At 37.9% G+C, this 11404-nt stretch overlaps 1 protein-coding gene across 1 annotated transcript in view; it reads left to right on the top strand.

The window, feature by feature from the left end:
* Window positions 1-10280, top strand: part of TSPAN3 (tetraspanin 3) — a 16988-nt gene extending 6708 nt beyond the window's left edge. Inside the window, exons 4-7 of the mRNA XM_010843408.1 lie at window positions 1266-1367; window positions 2321-2473; window positions 2728-2811; window positions 9367-10280. Of these exons, the coding sequence (XP_010841710.1) occupies window positions 1266-1367; window positions 2321-2473; window positions 2728-2811; window positions 9367-9459 (432 nt within the window). The 3' untranslated portion in view covers window positions 9460-10280. The remainder of the gene's footprint in view (window positions 1-1265; window positions 1368-2320; window positions 2474-2727; window positions 2812-9366) is intronic.
* The last annotated feature ends 1124 nt before the right edge of the window (window positions 10281-11404 follow it).

Raw genomic sequence — 11404 nt, 5'->3', positions numbered from 1 at the left:
AAAGCGTCTGCCTGCAATGCAGGAGACCTGGTTTTGATCCCTGGGTTGGGAAGATCCCCTGGAGAAGGAAATGGCAACCCACTCTAGTATTCTTGCCTGGAGAATTCCATGGACACAGGAGCCTTGCGGGCTACAGTCCACAGGGTTGCAAAGAGTCGGACACAACTGAGCGACATCACACACTCACACACACACAGCTGTTATGGGCTTCCCTGGTGACTCGGGGTAAAGAACCTGCCTGCTAGTACAGGAGGCATAGGTTCGATCTCTGCACGGGGAAGATCCCCTGGGGAAGGAAATGGCAACCCCCTCTAGTATTCTTGCTTGGAAAATCCCATGGACAGAGGAGCCTGGGGAGCTGAAGTCCATGCATTACCAAGAGTTGGACACAGTTTATCGACTAAACAACAACAACATAGAACCGATACAAAGGCATCCTAAGTTATTCTCTGAGCACACCTGGGGTTATTTTCATTGTAACTTATGATTTGGAGTCAAAGACATAATAGGCTGATTTACTATTTAACCATTGCTGTGTAAGGTACCAGACAGGTATGCTAAAAAAAAGAATGCAGTGGATCATACCCCTGCCTACAGTCTGGTTATCAATTTTATGATCTTAACCACATGACTGATAAAATTACCAAATAGGTCTCATCATCTTAGAAGGGTAAGGAGAATCTGGTACAAGCAAACTTTATTAAATGACACTTTAGTTGCCACTCTGTTGGCAGTGAGGTATTTTGAAGAGTTGATTTCCTGATGGTTTTTGTTTTTTTTTTTAATCTGTTGATTACTTTTGCATATTTGTCCAAGTCTAAATAAACATTAAATAAGTAAAATGTAATATTGGTATTTGTCCCCAAAGTATCCTGTGGGTGCTTTTTAAGTTGTTTAATTTTTACCTCCTTTAGGAAAGGTAAATGAGTAGGTCTTCTAAGAACCCCATTTGAAAAAGGAGGGGATATATTTATAATTTAGACACCTATCTCAAGGCTCAACTGCTTTCTCCCTCTTTCATACATAGGTAGCCTGCCATCTTGCACACAATCATCTCTTTGATTGCTTTTAATCTAATGTAATATGTCTGACATTTTACCTGAGTCTACCTGAAGGCAGGAAGGGAGAGAATTTTTTTCTTACAAGAAATTCATAGTGCTATCTCGAAACTTTACATACATGCCATTTAGGCATTTAGCTGGAGCCTTGACTAATGTTACTTTCACCAATATTTTTGAGGGACTAGATTCTTTGTTTTGATTCAGGTGGAAAATGAAGTTGATCGCAGCATTCAGAAGGTATATAAGACCTACAATGGAACCAACCCTGATGCTGCTAGCCGGGCCATTGACTATGTTCAGAGACAGGTGAGTTCTCTTGAAGCTGATTTGTTTTTGAGAACCAATCGCTATTGAGTCAACATTGAACTTAGCTCTGTTACTGTGTAAATTAGCAGTGTACCTTTATAGCCATGGTTAGCGGCATAATGAGTCCAATATTTTTACCTTCACCCTTGAAAAGTTTTTTCCACCATTACCTAGCATAGCCATAAGAAGCATCTGCCCTTCCCCCCAAAAAAATAATTAGCTAAAGGGGTGATAACGAGCGAGAGATTTATGTCACAGGAAAGTTGAGAGCCCAGATGAACTTTAGAGGCGGTAAGAAGTCTTTCACATACCTTTGGAAGATAAGACCACCAAAGATAACAGACAAAACTGTAAAAAAAGAAAATTATTGTAAACAATTTGAAACATACCTAAAGGTAGAATCATCTAGTAGATCTTTGTATCCATGAACTCACCTCAAAATTTATCTACTTTCTGCCAATCTTATTTCATCTATTTCATCTTATTTCTTACTCCCGCATGTCTTTTGCTAGTTATAACTTAGAGTAAATCCCAGACATTTCAGACAAAAAATTTTAAATACTTTCTCTTTGGATATAATATTTAATTCAGAATCAGATGTTTAACAGGCAAAATTAAAGATTTTTTTCTTAGCTATAAACTACCCCTTGTTGGCAATAGGATTTTTCAAACAGAGGGTCTAGAACCACTAATTATGTGTAGCGATTTAAATTCAAGTTAAAAATTCACTTCCTCAGTCAACACTAGCACATTGTGAATGCTCAGTAGTCCGTGTGGCTAGTTGTTACCGTACTGAGCTTACAGACCTACAGCATTTCTGTCATTGCAGGAAGTTCTATTGGACATCTATTGGTCTAAAGTAGCTTAAAGCTCTGCAGTGCACAGAACTCTGAAGTTCAACACAGGGCCATGTATTCTATGAGGACTGATGTCTCTGTTCTCTTCTCTGTTAGCTGCACTGTTGTGGAATTCACAACTATTCAGACTGGGAAAATACAGACTGGTTTAAAGAAACCAAAAACCAGAGCGTCCCTCTTAGTTGTTGCAGAGAGACAGCCAGCAGCTGTAACGGCAGTCTGGCCAACCCCTCTGATCTTTATGCTGAGGTAAGTTCAGTTTCTTGACTAGCACTTGTCCAGTCTGGTAACCTGTTTTCTTGGTGACTTATCTCTACCTAGAACTTCTCTACCTTCTTTTACTTGCCTTTAATGTCATTTAATTTTAATATGTTATTTTCAAATGCATTCTCTTTTTCCCTCTTATAGTTTGTCATTTCTGTTTCTGCCAGTGAGTAGTAATGTGTGACCTTGCAGCTTTTCCCTTTTAAAAAGACTAATGAAGATGACTTTGGGTGTTTCAGGGGTGTGAGGCTCTGGTTGTGAAGAAGCTACAAGAAATCATGATGCATGTTATCTGGGCAGCATTGGCATTTGCAGCTATTCAGGTAAGCACAGCTAGCCAAGGAGTTATCAGAGTGTACTGATTCTCCAGTGTCAACACCGAATGGTTTTTAACCGCCAAGTGCAGTTAAGCTTTGTGTATATGGATAACTTGGAAGTGATTGAGGTATAGACACCAGTGTCCAACATCTTCTATTTCCTGTCTCCAGACATAGACCCAGAATGGTCCCAGAAACCAGAGATCTGGACGGGGGACGTCTTATTTTATTTTCTTGACTTGATTAGTGAGTGACTTGTTCAAAATATAGACTGTTGTCATAATGTATTCTTGGGAGGTGCTTTAGTAGAACTTCACACAATTGTTAAAAAAATCAAACTGCTTTATTTTAGCTTGGAGATGGAAAGCTTTATTTTAATTTTTTTTTTTGTTTCTCTTTCCATTTCTTGCTTTCCTGTCTCCAAGGGATTTATATGTTAATATACATACATCATGAACTGGCACTACACTGGTCTCTTACAGTAATAGGAGCAACTTTATCAGTTTACAGAAAAGACTGTTAAGTAAAAACTGAGGTTTAACCGCCCTAGTATTTGTGGATTTAGTTTTTTTAGACAGATTGGCATCAAGAAGTCTGTCATACTACTTGGCATATCTGGAAATGTCCCATGTCTTTTTGGTAGCTGAGGCTACTTGTCCCAGCTCCTACCAGTGAAAACAGTCTTTTTTCCCCCCTTATTAATAGCTTGTACAAAGTAGCTGGTAATTGTTTTAATTACCTCTCACTTTATCAAAAACAAACAAACAAACCCACACATACCCTTTATACCTCATCAGTTCAGTTCAGTCGCTCAGTTATGTCTGACTCTTTGTGACCCCATGGACTACAGCACGCCAGGCTTCCCTCTTATCACCAACTCTTGGAGCTTGCTCAAACTCATGTCCATCGAGTCAGTGATGCCATCCAGCCATCTCATTCTCTGTCATCCCCTTCTCCTCCTGCCTTATATCTTCAATCTCATACCCACCTAAAAAAAAAATGACGATGACAATTTTTCTGCCCAGTTAAACTACCTACATTCCTAGTTTCTCAGGTATATATATTTTATCTTAGGGATTCTGTTAAAGGAATGTTACAGCTGTTTGAAAATGATTGAAAATCCTTTGCATCAGATCTGGTTCTCAGAGTATTCTTTAGTGTTCTTTTAGTATATTCTTGAAACGTGCTTCAGGTCCAGAGAATCTATTCTAGCACATTATTGACCAAGACATATCAACACCACAGGTATTAATTAATTTCTGCAAAAATCCCCCAGGCAATAATGTGTTAAAGTTTTTATATCATTTAATTGCTAGATAAACCAGTGTAATTGCTAATTTATATGTAAGTTGCTTGGCTTGTCTGCTGTCTGTATATTTGAACAGAAACTAGTGTGTTTAGTAGGAAGTGCCTTTTAAAATGGCAAAAAGGTGATTGTTTACTTTGCTGGTATTCACACACCTCTGAAATGATTGATTAAAAAGCCTAGCTGTATTTGCTATGGTCTTTGCCCTTCTAAGCATTTACTCTGTGGCTCAGCGTAGCAGTAATCTATAGATCAGCAGGGATGTATTTCATATTTTCTCTGTGTAAACACTGTCATTTAGCTAAAAATAATGAAACATGAAGGTGGTGTCTTTACCCAAGTGAAATCCTGATCTGTGCATTTTTAATGACTTTATGTGTGGTAATAAAGCTGCATATATTAGCATGCAGCAGAAAAGCTTAAGTATATGATGCTTATGATCATGAAGTATGCAACATGTATATAGAAGGCTAATGAAAATCAACACTCAGATATGTCCCTCATCTACTTGAGCTTATTAACTAGCTTATTAATATTTCTTCATTAAATATTTTTCAGTGGGGACTAATAAACATTCTAACCAGTCTCTTAAATATGCCTTCTTATACCATGTTATAGGTAAATCACCGTGGCTTAAATAATATCTGATAAAGCTTTGATGTTTCAAGTTTAGCAAAACTAAGTCAGAGATTGAGAACTTTTGCAGACTTGAAACATAGTGGTTTTGAAAATTTTAAAAATTTTAGTTTTAAGAGAAAAAACATCCATTTGCAGTAAAGGATTTTCTAATATGTGTGAGTGCCTATAAATGTTTAAACTTTCGGTATTCAGAATCTGATGTGGATTGGTGCCCAGGATATGGAAAACCTAGGTGAAGGCAGAAACAGCTCAAAGAGCAATGAGCTTTTATACTTACTGTGATAGAGAAAGAGCTAGAAGGATGCTTGGAGATTCTCCAGTCCCTGTTCCCTTAGTTTTGAAGACCTTGAAATTGAGGAAGAGCAAGGATAGCATGATTTAGGACCATCACTAAATCTTGAACCTTGTCTCCATGTGTGCTCTGCCTCTGATTACCAATTGAAGAATTAAGATTCTCAAAAGATTAAATTCCTAAATTCTGTTATGAAATCTGACAGTGAATTGACACTTTAAGCTGGATGGAATACAAAATGTAATAGCATTGAAAAATTGTTAGCATTTTTCTTCAGGTTCTAAAGTGGGGAAGCTCTAAGAGCTATTGTGGTAAATTGTTTTATTTAATGGTAAAGAAAGATGATTTTTGGTAGTGTTGTGAGTATCAAAACTATGCAAGTGCTGTCTCCTTTGATTTTGAGTATGATTTGTTGTACCGTTAAGCTACATTTCATCAATGTTTTAAGACATAAAAGTGAATTTAAGATAAAATTTTCTCATAAGCTTAATTCACCAATAAGAGCCTGTTGTTTGAGTATTGTGGGCCAGTCTGCCCACCACCTCTTTTGGTGTGAGCCCCACTCATTTTATGTGTTGTCCATGGCTGCTTTTGTGTTATGGTGACAGAGTTGAGTAGTTGCCACAGAGACTGATTTTGTCTCTTGGTTCACAGAGCCTAAAATATTTACTATAATTGTCCTTTATGAAACATTGGCGTTCTAGTCTTGTTAAGCGGTCTAGGTTTGGGTAGGACCAAAATGATCAAGAAAAAAAACGCTGAAAAGAGTTAATTGTTACAACAGGATTTTTTAATATAAGAGAATGAAATTTTAAAGATTTTGCACACTCCTTATACTATTTGTTAATCAGCAAGATATTTCACTTCTTTGATAGTAACTAGCCTTTTAAATATACAAATAAAACAGTCTGGTCATAATAATAAAATCTAGATTTTTGATTTGGCAAGCTCTTTTAAGTATCAGGTGCAGATAAAGCTGTCTACAAAGGCAGTATGGGAAAAAATGGAAATTGTCAGTCCTTGGAGTCTCACAATGCTGTCACGTTCTTAAGATGGAATGATCAAGAGCAAAATTCTATAGAGAACTGCTTCCCAAGGCCATGCTGCTTTTTTCTGGTCTGTATGCCAACTGTGAAGTAGGCTGAGACTGCTGTTTCCTTCCTGCTTCTTCTAACTTCTATTTTAATTCATTAAAATGAGTTAAAATACATATGTAAATAGCACTTTGGATTGGGCCCTTTAGATAGTTAAAATTGAGTGGCTTAATTCTGACCGTCTTTTGAAAAAAATATTTCAAGTAATTCCTTAAAAACTCAAAACCAAAGCTTGGGAAGCTAATTCCTGAGTAGCTAAGTTGTGGGGTTTTTTTTAAAATTTGGGGAATTTAATTGTTAACTTTTTGAAAATTCTTTCATTGAAAAGCCCACTTGATAAATTTTTCTGCAAATGATAAATATTTAATAATAGGTGAAACTCCTGCTCAAGTCTTGACCCCAGTTCTTGAGTCCCTCCTTGGTTAGACAAGCACATAAATATTTTTTATACAAATAGAAGCTTATAGGATGCAATTTTCTACTTTTTTCCTTAAGATAATTGTATGAAGCCTCCAGTTTTGAGAAATAATGCAGACAGAATCTTTATGTGCCTTGTACAGTTTCCCTCAGTGGTTAACATTTTGCAAAACTGTTATATGTCACAACCAGGACATTGGCATTGATACAATCCACTGGTTTTATTTAGATTTCTCATTTCTATATGTGTATTCAGTTCTGTACAGTTTTATGACCTGTTTGGTTCTTGTATCCACCACCACCACAGTCAAAATACTGACCAGTTGCAACACTGTAAGAGTCCCACCTGGTAGTCTTTTATGATTGCACCCACCTCCCTCCCATGCCTCCTCCCCCATACCCTGGCAACCACTAATCCGTCCTCCATTCCTAAAACTTCATCATTCTAAAAATACTATATAAGTGGAACAATATATGTAACCTTTTGTACCTTCTTGAAGACAAATTAATATGCTAGCATGGCTACCTATAAGTATTCTATTTTTTTACCTACTTCATAATTTATTTGCATTAATGGGCATTTATGGAAGTGTTGCTATTACCAAAATGCAAGTAGTGAATACCCTCTGTATGTATGTGCAAAATCTATAGCAAAAAATTTGTAGCCTTTAAGTTCAGGGGTCAGAGAATAGGGATGACTTTTTGATAGGTGTTTCTAAATTTTTCTCAGAAAAGAGTGTTTCCAATGTCCAGTTCTGATTACCTGGTGTAAAATACCTACTTCCCCATAATGCCATCTATAGTTGTGTATCATAGAGCATTTTAATCCTTGGCAGTCAGTTTTTTAATCATTTGCTTGATGTATTTAGCAGTCATTTTTGCTGTTGGCTGTGTGTTACATTTGGACTAGGTGCAGATTACTTCTCATGACTTGAATATTGTAGGGATAAGTTTCATTCTAAGAAATCACACTGCAGCTAAAACATTTGTGATATTTTTAAATCTGTTGTTGGAGAATTTCAATAATCAATGAGATTTTAATGTAGCAAAGCTTTGGAAATGAACCTGTAATACTTAGTGATGAGGTTTGCACTATAAGAAGTTATTGTGTAGCTCTTAATTTTTTTTTTTAATTTTTATTGGAGAATTTAATGTTATTAAACAGATTCATTTCCAGGCATGAGTAGGATTTTATCAAGCTTATTGAATTGTTTTTAAATCAGTATAAGTTGATTTAATTTAAATTAAAGTCAAGAAAAAAAGGGTACTTATTTCAGACCCCATTTTGAGAGTGCTGACTCCAGTAGAAGTTAACCAGCTGAAAGGAATGTGAGGAGGTGAGAATGGGAAGAGATCTTTTTCCCAACCAAATCAATAATTTCAGAGCTTAGCATTTTTATTGCTCAATTTAACATTGCCTGGGAACATAATTGTGTTTGATCTTATAGCTATTCTAAAAATGTTTTGATGTACAGTAAATGGAAATGTGTTTTTTTAGGAATTAGATACTAAACATGTCTAGAATTGGCTTAAGATATATAGTGAACTTCAACAATATCTACTTTTAAAATGTCTTAAAGGTACTTTGCACTAGTAAACACTCAGCAAATGCTGTTATAATGAAACTGATGAATTCAAGCAGAAAATATATATCCCAAATGGGTAGAATAGAGGCTAAGTAAGGGAAGAAGTTGGAGTGTGTAACTTCATCATGGAGAATTCAGACTGAGGACTTCCTTTGTCTCTGTGCCTGTGTCTCATTAGTAATCTTCCACTTCAGACTTTGAGCGTCTAGTTATAGATCGGGTACATTCTGTTGAAATTAGATTGACCCCTGTATGTACAAAGGGCCCTGCCTTTTAAAATCAAATAACTGAGACCTTTCACCTTCAGTGAAAAGTTAGAACAGCACATTAATTTATTTAGCTCTTTAATAACTGTTTATATTTTATAAGAAGGCAGGTCAGAAATTCTAGACTCGTTTCTCTTTAATCCAGCTTAATCCTCTCACTTACCCAAAATAACATGGCATGACTTTATTACTATTCCAGTTTGCTACCACAGAAGGATTAGGCCTATTAAAATGATGAAGAAAGTGACCTTTAAAAAGTAATATGTACATAATATCACAGAGCTGTCCTGGATTTCAAAGACAATAATTGCGAAGCAGAAACCTTCAAACCACACTTTTTGGCATCAGGATTGGTTCCCCCTGCATAGGGATTTTGGGCTACTCATATATTGGGCTTTTTATTCTGTGGATTGTCATAAAGCCTATCTCCCCAAAATCCAGATGTGTGAAAGACCAACATTAGATTTCCTCGTATGTAGTCTTGATCATTCCAGTCTAGACCTTTGCTGTCTAGTATGGTAACCACTAGCCACATACATCTGAATATAAATTAATAACATAAAAAATGCAGCTCCTTAGTTGCACTAGCTCCATTTCAGGTGATCAGGAACCTCATGTGGCTAGTGGTACCATATGTAACAGCTCAGTTACGGACTGTTTCCATCACTGCAGAAAGTACACTTCTGTACAGCCCTAGTCTGGTCAAGATGGGGATGGCACTAGGAGAACCTGGATATTCTGCTCGCTTCAGGGATTATTCTTAGATGTGCAGTGGGGATGCCAAAACTGGGTTCTTAGTTCCTAAAAGGATAATGTGTTCATTAGAAATTGCTTACTGTTCGTGATTTTTTTGATGATTTGAGATCTTTGAACTGTGAAACAGTTCCATTGCCAACAAAGAACTACACACTTGCTATAAGAGGATTTTCAGCCTTTTTTCCCCATTGTTTTCTTCCTACAGCTGCTGGGCATGCTGTGTGCCTGCATCGTGTTGTGCAGAAGGAGTAGAGATCCTGCCTATGAGCTCCTCATCACCGGCGGAGCCTATGCATAGTAGAAAACTCAAGCCTGAGCTTTTTAGTCTTGTTCTGATTTGGAAGGTGAATTGAGCAGGTCCACTGCTATTGGCCTCCTGAGTTCATTTAGTTAAAGCACACATACACAGGTGTTGGACGGAGCAGCTTGACTCTTCATTTGTCTACCTTCTTACCTACCCACCTATGACTTTTTTTTTTCCCTCTTGTTTTAGCTGACTCTCCATGTCTGTAAGTGTTTTGAGTATGGCGGTAAATGTTCTAATCTCAGAACCGTTTGTGAGTTGCGTAGTGTGGTAGAATTAAAGGTTGACGTGGCCCTGCTTCTGTCACCTCCAAGCATAATGGGACTGCTGCTGTAGTATCACCAGGTCCTTTCAGTCTTCACGGTGGAGAACTCTTGGCCAAAGGGTTTTGGGGGGGAGGAGGAGGCAGTCAGCTGTCTGGTTAAAGTTAATACCAGATAGTGCCCCTCATCAGTGTCCTTTTTAAAAATTATACTATAGTCCAAATAAGATAGCAACTGTAACAAAATGGACTAAGATAGATTTTAGAATCATACCTCGTGTATCTTGGTTCATCTTCAAAATCAGACTGATCTTTGAAACTAGCGGTTTTTAATCAAAGCTGGCTTTATAGGAGGAGTATAATGTATGCACTACTGTTTTAAAACAATTAGTGTGAGTGTGTATGTGTACTTTTGTATGATTGAGCCCATTCATCGTAAGTCTAAACTTGTTAGAAATAATGTACCCATGTAGACTAGCAAAATAGTATGTAGATGTGATCTCAGTTGTAAATAGAAAAATCTAATTCAATAAACTCTGTATCACCCCCTCAACATGTGGTTTTTAATTATTTGGAGACACTTCAATTCCAGAGCAGCAGTATAATGTTTTAAATGTTGGTGCTATCTGTAGTTCATTATGATTTGCATGTGTTTCAGTTATATCTGTTGCAAAATTTGAAAGACCTTGGTATTCACAAAGCTACAGATGCTTTTCAGTCCAGTACATCCTGCAGATATGGAGCACCTACTGTATGTGTGGCACTGGGGATACAGGGATGGTGCTGTCCTCTTCAGGGAATGTGGAGTGCTAGTATTGCAGACTTTACAGAAGCAGGTAATTCTCATACAGTGCAGTGATTGTAGTGATAAAAAAAATGGGAGCCGGAAGGAGATGCCTGAAGAGGTCAGAGGCAACTTCTGGAGGAGAGACCCAAGCCCAGAGGCTAGATAGACTTTATAGAAGAGGGTACACAGGAGTGTGAAATGGGATGGGGTATGTAGGCAGCCACAAGGAACTCTTTGTGCCTGGGGCTGGAAATACAATGCTGGGAAAAGAAGTGTGGTAGAGCCTGGGTCTTCTCAGGTCTTCCTTGACATGCTTTGGAGGCCAGGTTCTACTTGAAGGTGGAAGCAGTCATGTGTGAGCATGGTGGTGATGCAAGTGGACCTGTCATAGCCGCCCTGTGGCCATGGGGATGGGCTAGAGGGCCAGGCAGCCTTCAGTGGGGTGCGGACATGGTAGTTTAGGAGAGAACTCAGGAACTCTTTGGAGTGGGGCTCTGTTGGTGGAGGTGGTCTCAGGAGGAGTTTGGAGTAGGGGAGGATGGTGGAATTTGATCACTGGGCAGAGAGAAAGGGGAAGGATGGAAGGATTCGAGGATAAGTCCCAGGTTTCTGGCTTAGTCAACTGGGAAAACAGAATTACTTGCAGGGATCAGGAGCTAGTAAGGATCATATCTAGGGACATGAGTTCCTGTTCAGTTTTGGATCCATCAATTTTGAGAAGTCTTAAGTTCTATGCAAGTCTGTCCTGCCTGAAAATGGAGATGATGTCAGAAAGGAGAGGAGTAGAGACTAATTTCTGTTCACAAAGTGTAAGTTAACCAAAACATGGCTGATTTTAGAGAACTGTAGGAGATTGTGACACCATCCTTCTGGCAGAAAATGAAGAAGAA

Source organism: Bison bison, unplaced genomic scaffold (genome assembly GCF_000754665.1).
Source record: "Bison bison bison isolate TAMUID 2011002044 unplaced genomic scaffold, Bison_UMD1.0 scf7180017864181, whole genome shotgun sequence".
Taxonomy (NCBI): Eukaryota; Metazoa; Chordata; class Mammalia; order Artiodactyla; family Bovidae; genus Bison; species Bison bison.
The sequence above is the reverse complement of the archived record's forward strand: the minus strand, read 5'-3'. Positions and strand labels throughout refer to the sequence as shown.